Below are 16152 nucleotides of genomic sequence, written 5' to 3' on the forward strand. Positions count from 1 at the left end.
TTTGACAGTGATGCAGGCTAGGTCAGAACAGCTATAATTATCCAAGACTCTTCCGGCACAATACCTGTTTTGGCTTGAATTACTTAGGCAATTGAGAAAAATTCTTGGCTTGAGTTTTCCATATTGGCAGTATATTCAACTCAGATTCACCTAATCATTTCCCGCCTGCCTTGTCTCAGGTCTTAAAGTACAGTAAGTTGTCCCACAATCTATACTTTTCCTCCCATTTGTGAACAAAACATAAAATCTTTTCCCATATTCAGAATGAATGGATGAACTCAGATTGCCTGAACTGTGTAAGCCGAGGAGGAGGATTTTGGGAGTTTCCTTGAGGAGGGACACATTCCTCCCTTGCTGAGAGGAATCCTTGACTCCCAATATCTGTTTTTAAAACCTAAGAAAAAAATTTGGAAATACCAAGAATTTAAAAAAATATATTTGTGGCCATCAGGGTACATCCCCCAGCTCTGTTAGAAGCTGAGCTCAGTGTTTATCACTTTTTGAAGCAGATGCCTCTCCCTCTGTTCAACATTTAAATGTAGGTGGTCCCCAGGGTCCAGTTCCTGCCGACTCCCGAATTCAGATCATCAACCCATACCTCTGCTGTTTTCCCAGCCACTTAGTAATCTCACCTCAAACTGGACACATCCTGAACTGAGCTCGCCATCTCCACTCACCCTCCTCCATATCTGCTCTGCCTTTTTATCTTGCAACTGAGTTCATAACACCACAGTCGAATTGTCAGATTATCTAAGTTAGAGACCATCGTGTTATTCTTGATACCTCTCATGTCCATTCACGGCCGTTTTGCCTCCTGCACACCTCATAAAGACGAAATCTATACCATACTGGAACATGTATTTTGTGGAGAAGGCTGATAGCAACGAAGGATGTATGAGAGGGCCATGTTAGAAGACTTAAATCAAGGAAAGGGAGTAGACACTGTCAGAGTGCAGTCCCCTTATGGAGTTAAGGAAGGTCTCTGAGGAAATGCCAGTTGATCGGAGACCTGAATGAAATGAGGGAGTAAGCCATGCATCTGTCTCCTGGAACAGCAAGTGCAAAGGTCCTGAGGTGGGAGTGTACTTGGCATGTTGGAGAAATAACCAAGGAGGCTAGTGTGACTGGAACAGAGAGTGGGGGTGGAGGGGAGGCAAGAGTGGTGGGAGATGAGGTCAGAGGAGTTGAGGGAGGTAGGGACTCATGTCATATAAGGCTTTGTAGGCCATGATGCAGACTTATGACTTTTCCAATGCCTTAGATCAGAGTCTTATCATTTCCCTCTAGGGTTTTTCTGTCAGTGTTTGAGCCTTGGTGTAAGAGCTCTAGAATGACTTATTGAATGAAAACAAGGATTCAGATGAGGAATGGATAGAGAACTGTCAGATTCTGCAGTTTTTACTTATAGACCTATATTAATATGAATCCTATTTTTTTGGAAATGATTTATTATCATCTGTTTTACAGAGGTTGGACTTTTCAGGAATTGAGCCTGATATAAAGCCATTTGAAGAAAAGTGCAATAAACGTTTTCTGGTGAATTGCCATGATTTAACTTTCAATATCTTGGGTCAAGTTGGAGACAATGCAAAAGGACCACTCACAAATGTATGTATGACTTTTCCTTCCACCTCTTAAACCAGTGCATTAAGGAAATGCTTTTCTTTTTTATCACTAGAAGTAATTTACAAAATTCTATTGCTATGTGCCATGATAAATTTGACAGGAAGACATTTCATACATGCCTTTCTTTTGCCGAAATATGAGTATGTTTTCATCTTGAGAGGATTCATGAACCTATTAACCTATTCAAAGTGGCAGAGTAGGCCCTTGACATTCAAAAGGGCCATGTCCCCCGAACCTGCACAATCTTCCAAGTTGCCAATTCTGCCAAAGAATATGATTTCTTCTGTGAGATTGGCTCATCACAATGAGTAAGGAACACCAAAACCGGGCAGGGACACGGATGCCGTGCAGCCCACCAGGCCCACTCCTTCTCATAGAACAAATTCATTTTGTTCTTAACGGAAAATTCAAATTATGAGTTGTCACGGATCATTTGAGTTACTCAGAAACACTTGAAACTATAAATGTGAAATCGCCGAAGAGACTGCATTTTAGGTTCATCTTTCTTTTTTGGTGCTGATTTTGTCTTTGGTGGATACCCACATTGATGATTTATTCTCTCCCCAAGTAGCTAAACTGTGCTAGCAGACTCCCTGCGTGGAAAGGGTTAATCTTTATGCCATTTGGCATGAGATTTCTCTTTGTGACCAGCTTTCAAGTGCCATCTGTAGAGAGGAGGAACCATGTCTTCCGAAACTGCTGATGAGGCAGAGCTTTGTCAAGTAATTTGATGTTGACTGATATTAGCTCCTATTAAACGTATAATCTAGTAAACTGAGCCATAACAAAGGGAAGATTTACTTCTATTCCATAATATCAGCATTATTTTTTTTTTTTTGGTGATTTCAGGAAACCTACAGGGAGTTGCATTTTATTCATAGGACAATTGGTGTTCTTTAGCTGTGCCTTCTGATTCCTACTCATTTAAAAAAAAAGCATAACTGGGAAAATTCTTCATACCTGACAAAAGCGAACATTTGAGAGTGTGTTATTTTACAGTACGCTCTTTTACATGCAAATGAGCCCTAAGGCATTCTAGCTAAATGTCATACTCCGAAAGGAAGGAACCGCAGCGGCAGAAACTTGGAAAATGAAAACATTAATTTGATCATTTTTATCCCTCCCTCTCCCCCCTTGTTGCCCCCTCCCCCCCAAAAGTCTTCGTTTCCAGATGTCATTTGTTTTCATTCCCAGGTTGAGCCCTTCTTTATCAATCTTGCCTTATTTGATGTAAAGAACAATTGCAAGATTTCAGCTGACTTCCACATCGACCTGAATCCCCCATCTGTCCGTGAAATGCTGTGGGGCGCCTCGGCCCAGCTGGCCAGTGACGGAAACTCGAAAAGCTCGTCCCCAGAGTCTTTTATTCATGGAATTGCTGAGTCTCAGTTACGCTACATAAAGCAGGTAAAGAGTCATCTTGTCGCCTTCTGAGCAAGAAACCGAAACACCCTTGGGTTATCTCATCCGTACAGCCCGACGTCTCCCCGGGCATTCTGTCTCTCATCGGCTCTGTGTCCAGGTGTCTTGCTGCTGGGCACTGGAGGAGGAGGGACAGAACGGACACCAGCACGGGCCAGTGATGCTCGGCAAAGTAACATTCTCGGTGGGGCCATGATGTGAGTCTCAGAGCAAGGATTTTGTGAGCTGGAAGGCAGGTCACACAGACATATGCAGGCACACTCCCACACTCACGTCTGTACTTGTGAGCAAGGCAGGAGGTCCCTGAAAGGCTTGTTTCTTCCAAGAAAAAAATGGATCCTGCAGGGGTACCTGGGTGGGGTGGGGCTCATTCAGTTGAGCATCTGCCTTCAGCTCACTTTGTGACCCTAGGGTCCTGGGATCAAGCCCAGCATCAGGCTCCCTGCTCAGTGGGTAGCCTACTTCTCTTTCTGTCCTACACCCCCCCCCCCCGCTTGTGATCTCTATCTCACTCCCCTTCTCTCTCTCAAATCAATCAATCAATCAATCAATCAATCCTTTAAAAATAAATGGACCCAGCAATAGCCTCCCATCCCTAGTTCCCAGCTCCCATTAGGAGTTGGTAACTTGGTTTGGGTTTGGGTTTTTGTCTTGGTGTGCAGCCTTCAGTTTTAGATCATTGGTTAAAATGCCTTTAGATTTTTCCTTAGCATAAGAGCAAAAATCAGCCCTTGCAGAAACTAGGAGCTATGTACAGAACTTTACAGAACAGAGGACAGCACTTTAGCTGACCAGAGAATGGAGTTCTGAGTGGACTCAAGGAAAAAAAGTAAATGAGGTAGGACAGGGAAAGGGGAGGTGCCTGGCTGAATGAAACTTCAGTCACCATCAGGGCAAGGCTTGTGATGGTCATGGGTTGGAGGCTCTGTTTTTGGAAGGTTAGAGTACGGTACAAGAGTTCCATGTGTCTGTTTGGCTACACTCCTGGCTGAGGTGCCATTGGGTCAATGTCCTTCAGATTCCTGGCCAGCCAAACCCCCATAGCAAAAAGTTCTACAATGACGATCAAATGCCTCCAGAAATCATTTCTGTCAGTGGCCAAGTGGTAGATGCCCCAGAGCTAAATCTCCCATGTTTTGGGAGCTTCATTTGTGAGCAGGCGGCATTGATGCTGACCCTACATGAATAGGTAGTTTTAATCGAGCATAAAGGCTCTTTATACAAGGAGTTCTGAGTGAAAAGCAGTGGGAGGGAACGGCTTATGTCACATATGTGATGCTGCATTCTCTCCTGTCTGGTGCAAAGAAGCCCCTTTAGAAGGAGCCTGACACTTCCCTGGCATTTTGACCTCTGACCAGACAGTCAGGCTGTGAGAGGTTAGGCCGAACAGAATTGAGGGTCTCCCTTTTCGACTTTTGCAACTGAAAGGAAGCTAGACTGTGGCATAGAATTTAAAGTTGAAAGAAGCACAAGAACAAAGCAACTCATGTTGCAAGGAGATTTATCTTTCCCTAAATAAAAACATGATTCCTTTTTTCCCAATTATGAAGATAAATATATTACTATGTAGAAAATTCAAACAATACAAAAAGCATAAAGCATAAAAAGTCACCGCCCCTGTAGACAATTACTGTCAACACTTTGACGACCATCTTTCTAGACCACTCTTTTAAATTTTTTTTTATTTATGATAGTCACAGAGAGAGAGAGAGAGAGAGAGGCAGAGACACAGGCAGAGGGAGAAGCAGGCTCCATGCACCGAGAGCCCGACGTGGGATTCGATCCCGGGCCTCCAGGATCGCGCCCTGGGCCAAAGGCAGGCGCCAAACCACTGCGCCACCCAGGGATCCCCTCTTTTATATATACATACATAGATCTTATATATATTCTTTTTTTAAAATGATTTTATTTATTCATTAGAGACACACAGAGAGAGGTAGAGACATAGGCAGAGGGAGAAGCAGGCTCCTTGTGGGGAGCCTGATGCAGGACTCGATCCCGGGACCCTAGGATCATGCCCTGAGCCAAAGGCAGATGCTCAACCACTGGGCCACCCAGGCGTCCCAATCTTATGTACGTTTTTATACAAACCAGATCCTAGTCATGCTGTTTTATACCTACTGTATTTACTTAATATCATGTTTATCCTACACCAGTATCTCTGGACTATATTCTTAAAGGCTAATGCAGTATTCCATCAACTTAGCTAATCGAGATATTTGTAGTTTGGGGATATCATAACACTGCATTGGACATCGTTGTGCATGCATGTTAACTCGCTTGTTATCTCCTTAGAATAAGTACCGAGCATTGGGATTTTCTGGGTTCAGGATTTTGCTCATTGGTACAGATTGCTGTGGATGGTGGGAGAAGACTTTGCATGTACAGTTACTCCCCTCTTTGGACTATGGATCTGTGGTGGCTTTTTGTTGCCTTGTAGTTTGTTACTCAGATAGATTATATTTGTCACCTGTGTGAACATTCACTACTATGGCATATGCTTCTTCCTTTTTTTAAAAAAAGATTTTATTTATTCATGAGAGACACAGAGAGGCAGAGACATAGGCAGAGGGAGAAGCAGACTCCCTGCAAGGAACCTGATGCGGGGCTGGATCCCAGGACCCTGGGATCATGCCCTGAGCTGAAGGCAAGAGCTCAACATCTGAACCACCCAGGCGCCCTATGGCATATGCTTCTAAAAGAGATTGAGCAAGTACAATATAGAAGTATTTGAGAACCTGCCACTGAATTGTGTGGAAAATATCCTGCACCATATCAAATAAGCCCCTTTAAGCCAATGATGTATTTACTTTATCTCTTCAATGTATGTTCAAGGCATGGAGTTTAAGTTGTGGTCATGGGCATCATCCCACTTGTAATCTACGTCAGGAAGAAAATCAACAGGTTTTTTTTTTTTTTTTTTTTTTTCAGTATCTCCGGTATGCCAGAATTTTCCATCGGCATCTCATGTGATCGTCATGGTCTTATGAAATAGTGTACTCATGGCTGTTTCAGAGGGGAAGAAAGGGCAGATTGGGAGGTGAGGGAAGCCTCCCACCATTACACAGCCCATAGCGGTGACAGCAGGATTGGAACCTGGGTCTGTTGGAAAGACCTCAGTCAACAATGGCTGGCAGACTGTAACTAAGTGCTGCAGCCTATAACACAATTTTAGTGGAGGTGTTTGGAATGCAAGGGGGCCTGTAGGGGGGCAGGAGTTAACTTCGAGGGCTGCACAGAAGATGTGGGGCTTGAGAGAAGCCTGAGAAGAATAGATGAGGGGTGGGAAGGTGACCTGATGGGCAGTAACCTCGGATGGCTTTATCATCTTGCAACCCCATCTGTTCATGGGAGTCTTTCTCTCCAGTGGCTTCCTGAATAACAACCCGGTGACCACAGGAAAAGGAGGAGGGAGTTAGGTCCATCAAGTCGTTTTGCCTCCTTGACATCAAGTAGTCACTGTGGCCAGTCACTTTATTCTCAGCTGCCTGGCACTTTCTTCCCAGATGCCCTGACAGAGCTCAGGCCCCTGTGTCTCCCAAGGTCAGACCTGATTGACTTTGGGTTAGGATTGTGGGGGAGATGCTGACTCTTGGGGGTCTGCCTCCTTGTGGCTCTGTGGGCTCCCCAATGGGGTAGTAGTTGTTGGCCTGGTGAAAGAGTACAGTCTCCCCACAAAGCCCTGCCATGCTGTGGGCTATGTAAGTGCTGGGTACTGGGATGAAGGGGCCTCCTTCATTCTTCAGAGGGAGAGAGACAGTGAAGTGGGTAAGAGTTACCCTGGCATTGGGGGAAGCTGCATCCATGCCTCCTAGGTAGGAAAGGATGACTGGGCCAGAGGCCTTGTCTACAAGGGCCAAGTTCCCAGCACACATGGGGATTCCCAGGTGCTCTCTGGCTACCTACCCTTCTGTGTTCTGGGGACAGGGAGAATGCTAGAAGCTGACTGGGACAAAAGGCAGAACAGCCCAGATAGTGTCCTCCTTGTATACACGGGAATCCCTGGTCATTAAAAGAAATGAACAATTCTATGCTCAGCATCCTCATCTATAAACGGGAGGAAACAATAGTACCTGCATCCAGGGCCAGCTGTAAGGCTCAGACAAGGTATGCCATCCCCAGAAAGCACTCGGCCCGGCAGTAGGCTGCCGTGTTTGCTCATTCCGACGCGGCCAGCAGTAGAGCGGTAGTAATGGTGATCACAGATAACCAAGCGAAAAGCACCTTGCTCTTAGTCATTGTCAGAGTTTTCAAAATTACAATATTCATTACTGGCATCACTGTGGGGAAATGCTCAGAGTACTGGGAAAGGAGAGAACAGTCGGTGCTCAGTGAACGTTAGCTGTAGCAAAAATCAGTACTGCTGTTCTCATCCAGCCTCATCGTGTAAGATGTCGGGTGTGTGGGCCTCAGGGCTGAGAGGCAGCATAGCATGGCCTGTATGCGTAGTCCAGAAGCCCTGGCTGTGCTCCTTCATCCACTCAGTGTGTAAACTTCTGTAAGCTTGATTTCTTCATCTGTAAAAGGGGTATGTCGTAGTGCTCACATTCGAGACCAAGGAAGATAATGCACAGAACCCGTCTAGGGCAGTTAGGTGACAGGAGGTGTGCAAGTGTACTTACAGTGCACTGCTCAGCATACCTTCTGCATGGTCAGCAAGGGCCTGGCTGCCAGGTGCATCTCATCACTCGAGCAGTATGTCCCTGGTAGTACCAGAAATCAGGTCCTGTGGCCTTGCAGTGCTTTGGGCCCCTCAAGTAATAACTTGGTACCTAGTGTGCAGTACATGGAATCCATACAGGAAGTCTTCAGGATAGCTATTACTGTCATCATCCCCATTTCTTAGATGAGAAACTGAGGTGTAGATACAGGAAGGGACTTGCCTCCACCCCATAAATGGTGAAGCCAGTTTTTGAACCCAGGAAATTTTAACTCCGGAGCAGTTTTTAACCACTTCCTTCCCTGCTCACTGCTCGGGAATTCCATGGTGAATCAGCCATGCTGAGGGATCCTTGCAAGCCGTTGGCTTCTGGGGGGGGATTACTTGGGGGGTCTCACACCGAGTTCTCTTCCTTTCTGTATGCTGTGGAGCGTTTGCTCCAGAGCAGATGAGATAATGTCTGAAATGTTTTGAAAACTGGAACGCACGATCTTAACACAGTTGATAATATACCAAAGGAGAAAAATAAAACTTGGTAGAGTCCCAATGATGGATTTTTCCATTTGAATTAATTTGTGTGGTGCTCCTTTAAACAACAGATATAACCAACAGGCTCTTTGGAAGATACTCTATTTGTGAAGGAACTGGACGGGGGATGACATGGCTATTTCACATGCATTCAGAGGAAACATGTAACTTCGGTTGCATCTACGTTAGTCACCCTTAAGCAGAGTGTGCAGGAAAAAAACAAATTTTGGATCCTTTGTCCCCACCTTGAAAGCGCGGGAGCTCTTAAACTGCAGTAAAGTGTTTTCTTCCTCTTAGCTGCAATTAGTATTTATCGTGAGCAAATTGCTCTGGAGTTGCACGCAGCTACATTTGAAAATGCACGTCTGGTGCCGCTGGAAAGATGCACACCATTTCAGCACATGCTAAGGAAGCCGAACAATACACGTTGTATTAATCAGGCTGAAAAATGCACCTTGCAGAGACAGCTGAACACAAGAGGCCAAGCTGTACCTCAGGGACTAATAGATGTGAAGTTGGGGACAAAATAGAAAATCTGTTTGGAAAGAAGCATCAGGAGTTTTAGAAACTGTATGAAAGCAGAGGCCATCTATTTTCAGGATCCTGGATGCAGCCCTGTGTTGGATGTCAGCATTTGATGCTAAACACACTACTAGGAATCATTAACCACGCAACTGTATGTATGAAGTCACCTAAAAATGTCTAACGAAGTGATTTTTTCCCCCAGGGAATTTTCTCAGTGACGAATCCACATCCTGAAATTTTCCTGGTTGCAAGAATTGAAAAGGTACTCCAGGGAAACATCGCGCATTGTGCCGAACCCTACATCAAAAATTCAGACCCAGCAAAGGTATTTATAAAACTCATTTGTGAATCTTTTGGATTAATGTAAAATTGGCCTTTTACTGATATTTTAAATGGTACTGTTAATATACCCCTCCGAAGAGCGTTATGCTCTCAGTCTATAGTATATTCAGAAAATACTGTGTGCTATGTGAGTATGCGGGCTACAGCTTGAGCACAACTCCCTCCCCCCTTTTCATTTACGTTCTGTTTACACGACAGCCTGATTTCTGCTTGCTTATCAAAATAAGAGCTAAAGGCTTTTAGGCGACATCTGTTCATTGACACCGTATCCTTGGCAATAGCTACTCTTTATTTCCAGCCCTTACATCCAGCCCTAGAATGTCAGAGCTGGGAGGTCCAGCTCTGCCATTCCCAAATGACAGTCTACACTCAAATTTCTTCCTGTCCATGATAAGAGAAGAAAGTCAAGAGAATGAGCGATTCAAGGAGCTAAATGTATTCAATTCGAGGGGCCATCCTTTATTCTGATAGATTTTTGTGCTTCTTACCTTTTGAACGTTTCGCCTGTGTGTCTTTCTGAAATGGTGTATGACATAGTAGCAACTGCGTTTCCTGTTCAAGGGCTTCGGACAGCAACGTGCAAAAAGTCAGCCACCCATATAACCATCCACGTTTCTGGATCATGAAATTCAGACTTCTGCAAATAGTGACCTGGTCCTCTCCTCTCATTTTATAAATGAGAAAACAGAGGCCCAGAGAGAAAGTGTGCGTGGCACAGTTCATTAGCAGCACTCCAGCTACTGAATACTTATGAGGAGTCAATCTGTTGTAGGTGGCATTTAGTTGTGTGTCCAAATAGTGTTTATTGAGCGGAAGATGTGGAGGAGACATGTGACTAATTTGCGTGGGAGAGAAAAGTCTCAACGATATAGATAAGAGCCTTTAGCATTCTGCATCCCTCGGGCCAAGCATCCAGCCAGCCTCTCACAGCCAGTTTAGACTCTCTGGGCTGTTAATCTTGTCCGCTCCTAGTCCCTGTGCAAACAGCAGCTCCTTGCCCAACTAAACTAATTGCATTGGCTCTTGGTCACTTGACTTTTTATCTTGGGAGTAAAAAGGTCAACTGTATTCAGAACAAACTTCTCCCAAGAATAACGAGTGCTTGCTTGTGTGTGACAGGAAATACACATTAAAACTGCTCACAGTTTTCCCAGTAGAGGTCTTTGGTACAAAACGTGCCCCATACCTCATCTTGCCCATCTCTTGAAACCTTGATGAAGACTCTGTTGATGAGAAAACACAAAAATTTTAAGAAGGCTTTGGTCTTGGAAAGCGGATAGCTGATGTGTGTCATGTTTTTACTGGCAGCTCTTTCTTTATATCTTCTGCTGGACTTTGAGGTTTTACATCGGTAAGTGGGGGGAAACCATTTTGCATGGTGAGCCTCTGGTCATTCGAACAAATATGAGCGTGTCTTCTTATTTTTGACTGCAGACGGCCCAGAAGGTGCACAGGACAGCAAGGCAAGTGTGTAGCCGCCTCGGACAATACAGAATGCCCTTTGCTTGGGCTGCCAGGTTCGTACAGATACAATCCTGACCTTTCTGTTTGCTCTCATGTGTAAAGTTCGGGGTTGTCGTCCTTGCCGGCAGCATTTAGCGGGCGGTCTCCGACAAGCCAGTTATATCTTGGGACCACGTGGCATGTGTCCGGGTGCATGCGGGCCGCTGTAACCAAGTGCTATAGACTGGGGGGGGGGGGGGCTCCAACAGCAAACAACATTTCTCTCTCACAGGGCTGGAGGCTGGGAGTCCGAGATCGGGGTACCAGCATGGCCAGGTTCTGGTGGGAAGGCTCTTTCAAGGTGCAGACACCTTGGCTGCTCCTTTATTTTCTAGGAGCTGAAAGGAAGTGAGCCTGTTCTCTGGCCTCTTCTACGGGCACCAATCCCATTCATGAGGGCTCCACCCTTCTGACCTAATCAGCCCCACCCCTCCTCCTAATACCATCACCTAGGTGTTTGGACTTCCACATAGGAACTTTGGTGGGAGGGCGCAAATGTGAAATCTGAAGCAGGATGTAAGAATCCTTTCTCTTAAAATTTGCTGTGCATCAAAGAACCTTTCATTTCTTCATACGTGTAGTGCTTCAGGGAAATTTTCTTTGGCTTCGGTTACTGATCTGACTGACACCACTTAATTTTATTGCATTTTAAAAGCAGAGCTTATTTGCTAAGGTAATGGAATTCTCCCCCCCACCCTGAAAACCTGAAATTGTAGTGAATTATGTACACGGTGCCCACTATTTCAGAGTTGGCTAGGTTTATGCTTCAAAAAGCTATCCTAGGATATTTCTAGAAAACATGCTAAAAAGTAGAAGGCAAAAGAATGCAGTGGGTAAGTGCGAGTGGGTCATTAATTAATAGACCTGCTTTCCGATGACAAATGCAGGAAAGCCTCCACCAGTAGTGTATGTGGAAGGGCATTATGTATAGCTCATATCTTATGGTAGATTACACTCCGTTTTTTTCCACTTCTTGTGAATGTACATACAGTGATGATTTAAAATGTGTTTCTTGCTTGCCCCCCCCCCGCCTCCCTTTGAAGTACACGTTCACTGGCTTGTTTGTGGTACAGCTTGTACAGCTCACTGGAACTTCTGGGGAAAGGGCACCATGTTCTGAATAATTCAATCAATTATGTGCAGTGGGTGGTAGGGAGTAGCATAAGGGTAGGAGATTCTAAGTGAATTAACTCTTCTGTCACTATTTATAATCATTTCATTTTGGGGACGGTTTCAAAATGTGTCGTGTGTTGGTGGATGAAAAGGCACACTGTCCTTGTTTTGTGGATTGGTTCAAAACAAGGTAGCTCAAGGTGGGGTGAATGGCGAAGAGTAGCAGAGGTTGGTCCACCTAGGCATTATAGGAGGTGAAGTATGGCTTGTCAGTGGACGCATACTTACTGCTGCTCCAGCCTGAGAAGTCAGTTGCTGCTGTTATTATTTATAGCTATGTTTTGACCCTGTACCAGGCAGTGGTTTAAGTGCTGCACGTGTACCTTCTTGAAAGATGAGTACTGTGATTCCTACCTTGAGATAAAGGAGATTCAGGCATAGAGCTAGTAGCTGTTTGGTGCTGTTTTGTCAGTAGGAGAACTGAGAAACCTTCAAAGCTGGGAGCTCTGATCCTCAGTTCTGATGAGGAATTGTGTTCTTTTCTTTCCTTCCTGAATTGTTTTGGTTGCCAGCAGCAGCAACAGCTCACGCTGAAGGCTTGCCTGGGATATTTTAAAGATGTGTGATAAACCCCGATTTACTGACAATAAAGGAGGTATGCTTAGAAGTAGGAACAGTGGTTAATGCCTGGAACCACATCTTCAGAGGCTCTGCCAGGAGGAATTATGTTTTTGGCTAGAGCTGCTTCCCGTGTGTTGGGTGCTTGTGCATTACTTCCCATTTTAGCAGTAAGTAACTGCTTAAAAACGGAGGAAGGGGAAGGGGGATTGGGAATGATCCAAATTCAGATTTGGAAACTCTACGTATATCTTGTAGAGTTTGTATGAATTGACCCTAATCTTATTTAAGGGTCATCAGCTTTGTGACATGCTTCACCTTTGATTCACATGCATGCATTTTATATATCCAGCTTGCTGAATTTTCACAAATTTTTCTGGTCATGTGACTACCACTCCAAGCAAGTTCTGGAACACATCTGTCGCTTCAGAAAGTTTCCTCCTGCCCCTGTCCAGTTGGCCATCCCACTCCCATCAGCCAGCCACCAATCTGATGGTTATCACTACAGATGACTTTTTCTATTATGGAATCGGGCAGTGTGTACTCTTGTATTAGGTTTCTTGTGCTCAGTCTGGATTTGAGATTCACCCAAATAGTTTTATGTATCAGCCCTTCATTTTGAGTAGTATTCCATTGTATGAATACACCACTGTGTATCCATTCACTTGTTGATGAATGTCTGGGCCGTTTCCTTTTGGGGGATATAACGAATAAATCTGCTATGAACATTTATGTGCCATGTGGCAATATGCCTAGGAGTGGACTTGCAGAATCAGAGGGTAGATATGTGCTTAATTTTGTGAGGATTTACCAAACGGGTTCCCAAAGTAGTACTGTCATGTTGTACACACACCAGCACTAAGTTTTCCATAATTTATCAATACTTCAGAATTTTAAAAAATTTCTATTGTTCTTTTAGACCTATTTTCAAAGATATTCAAGGTTCTCTGGATCTGGATGGGAGGTTTTCTCCTTTGTATAAACAAGACAGCAGCAAGCTTTCAAACGAAGACATTCTCAAGTTGCTCTCAGAATACAAGAAGTAAGTGTGTCACTGTAGTAAATCAATATAATAGATGAATTATAATTTCTTAGAATGGTGAATGTGAGTCATATATGAGAGAAACCAAATGCTTTGGGGGCATATTTGGATTTGGAAGCATTTGGAAGTTTGTATGCAGGGTAACCAGTGCTTTCAGTAATCACAAATTTTAAGTGTCAAATACTCTTATTTTACACCTAGGCCAGAGAAGACCAAATTGCAGGTTATTCCTGGGCAGCTCAACGTCACAGTAGAGTGTGTTCCTGTGGATTTATCAAGTAAGAATTCACACGCTCCAAACCTTCAAGGCCTATGTTTGAATCTCAGGATTTTTAAAAATCTTTTCAGTGTATTTCTTGAGATTTACATGATGTATTAAGTTCCTAGAGCTGTTGTAAGGAACTAGTACCAACTGGGTGACTTAAGGTGATAGACTCCTCTCTCCTGGTTCTGGAAGCTAGAAGTCAAAATCCAGGTGTCAGTAGGGCTCTAAGAAAGACTCACCAGTCATTGGATTTAGGGCCTACCTCTCATGGGGTGACCTCATCATAACCAATTACACCTGCAAAGACCCTGTTTCCAACTGAGCTGGTACAGTGCCCCTGCAAAGACCCTATTTCCAAGTACAGTCACCTTCTGAGGTTCTGGGGGACACTATTCAGTCCAGTACGTGTGGTGAATAGTTACAAATTAGTAAGGGTATTAAGTTGATTTTATCAGATGCTGTTTCATATCTCATATAGCCTGTTGTGAGTGTTCCCTAGTCAGTTTCTGCTGCTCTTTGCTTTTGATAAGTCCCGTCAAGGGATCCAAAAGGAGGAGAGTTTCTTTTCCTTTCTAACGACAAGAATCTAAGATCCCAGATGAAGAATGGACAGAAGACAGAAAAGACACTTGGCAGGAAATAAAATGGAGTGGCGAATAAAAACTTGAAAAATGTCCAAATCTTAGTAATAATGCTACTAGTGCAAATTAAAATAGCAAGATGCTTTTGCTTCTCTGTCAAATTTTACAAAACTCTTTAAAATGAAACCGTCTAATGCTGGCTAGGTTTAGCCAGGCACTATCACCTGTCATGAGTGAGAACGCAGCGTGGCAATTGATATCCACAGATGTCCAGAACTAAGGCATTTCAATTCTGAGATTCTATCTGTTCATTTGCTAAATAAGCTTTACAATTATGGATATTAAAGTCTAGAAGGAGTGACAGACAGTAAATAAGACAGATGAGTGATTTGAGTCTGGGATGGGGGTGGCCTGCTTTAAAAAGAATGGCCAAGGGAAGCTTTGCTCCAGCTCAGGAACTGAAGAGTGAGAAGTAGCTGTCACATGGTGGTTGGGATGGTACATTCCAGACCAAGGGTGTTGTGTACCAAAAGACCATGAAGGGGAGCAAGCTTGGTTCGTATGAGCCCAGAGGAAGCCAGTGTGGCTCTAGCGTGGTGTGTGATGGGAACCCTGCAGATGGGAATGCAGCAGAAGGAGTTCTGCAGGGAATTATATAGACCATGATAACTCTTTAAAGGGTTAGATTTTATTCCGAGTGCAAGAAGAGGTCACTAAAGGATCATAAACCAGGGAGTGGCATCTGGTTTACATGCTGAAACACCTCTAAGAGTACAGTGGATTATTTTTTCCTAAAGAAATAATTTGAAATGTAGACAGGAGTTTATGCATACCGGTGTTCTTTTCTGTGTTGTTTTTATCAGAGGGAGATTGGAAACACCCTAAGAGTGCATCACTTTCAGTGTGGTTAAGGCATTATGACACACCAGGAAACTTTATGCAGCCCTGAAAAATGATGTTTATAATGAGCTCACAGAATAAAACATTAGATAAAATGCCAAAAAACAAATTCCACAAAAAACCAACCCAAGATCAAGTTCTGGATATACAGTAGGAATTTTGTGTTATTACATAAAACATGCATAGAAAGGAGACAAGAAGAGAATATGCCAAGTACTAACAGTAGTTATCTCTGGGTAATGGAACGGTCCCTTGTTCTGAATGCCTTTACTCTGTGTCTCCAGATGTTCTATTATAAGTATTCTATTATAAATATCACTGTAATAATCAGAGAAAACCGAACCCAACAGAGAATACAGTGTCTCAGGTATGACTCTTCCTGGGTCTTCCTGTTCCATCGATACCGCTGTGCAGCAAGGACAAGTTGTGTTACAGCTCCTTCAGTGTATGAATCACTTCTGCTCTGGTGGCTGCTTCCATAACCCAGGCTGCCACACTTCTCTGAGCCTTTGTGCTTTTCACCTTCAGGAGCATTGAATTTATTCTGGTAACCCATCCTAAGATCTGTCATTAAAGGCCTCCCTTGTTTTTTGGGTGCAAATTGCACCTGCGCCAAATTAGCTTTTTCAGAGTGACTATCCATGAGCTAATTGGAGGCATACATTTACTGTTCCCTGATACCAATAAAAATTTGCAGTGAAAGCTAAATTGCAGTCACAGGAGGAAAAATGTAATGGATTTCTCTGCAGAGTTTAAATTTGTCAAAATTATGATGTGTTATATTTGGCAAATCACTCAATATTGAGAACGAACTAGCAATCGTGTCTGGTTTGGATGGTTCCACTAAAATCAGTACCAGGCTAAGCCATCCTGTCCTTCTGGGTTCTTAAAGTGGTTGTATGACTTTTTGTCAGTCACTGAGAATTCTGTTTGTTAAATCACTCTTTGAGAATGCGGTCCATGTATATTTTTATAAATGCAGGAATGTGTTCATGATTGCTAAATTGTATTATCTTTGCCTATTTTC

General features: G+C 43.8%; 1 protein-coding gene across 3 annotated transcripts in view; it reads left to right on the plus strand.

Moving 5' to 3' along the window:
* DOCK11 (dedicator of cytokinesis 11) overlaps window positions 1–16152 on the plus strand; it is a 187896-nt gene that overhangs the window by 70613 nt on the left and 101131 nt on the right. For all 3 annotated transcript variants that reach the window (XM_055338257.1, XM_055338255.1, XM_055338256.1), the window contains exons 11-16: window positions 1468–1608; window positions 2821–3033; window positions 8964–9086; window positions 10538–10620; window positions 13257–13379; window positions 13581–13657. In XM_055338257.1, the coding sequence (XP_055194232.1) occupies window positions 1468–1608; window positions 2821–3033; window positions 8964–9086; window positions 10538–10620; window positions 13257–13379; window positions 13581–13657 (760 nt within the window). The remainder of the gene's footprint in view (window positions 1–1467; window positions 1609–2820; window positions 3034–8963; window positions 9087–10537; window positions 10621–13256; window positions 13380–13580; window positions 13658–16152) is intronic.

This window comes from Nyctereutes procyonoides, unplaced genomic scaffold, assembly GCF_905146905.1.
Source record: "Nyctereutes procyonoides isolate TBG_1078 unplaced genomic scaffold, NYPRO_anot_genome, whole genome shotgun sequence".
In the NCBI taxonomy this organism is placed as follows: Eukaryota; Metazoa; Chordata; class Mammalia; order Carnivora; family Canidae; genus Nyctereutes; species Nyctereutes procyonoides.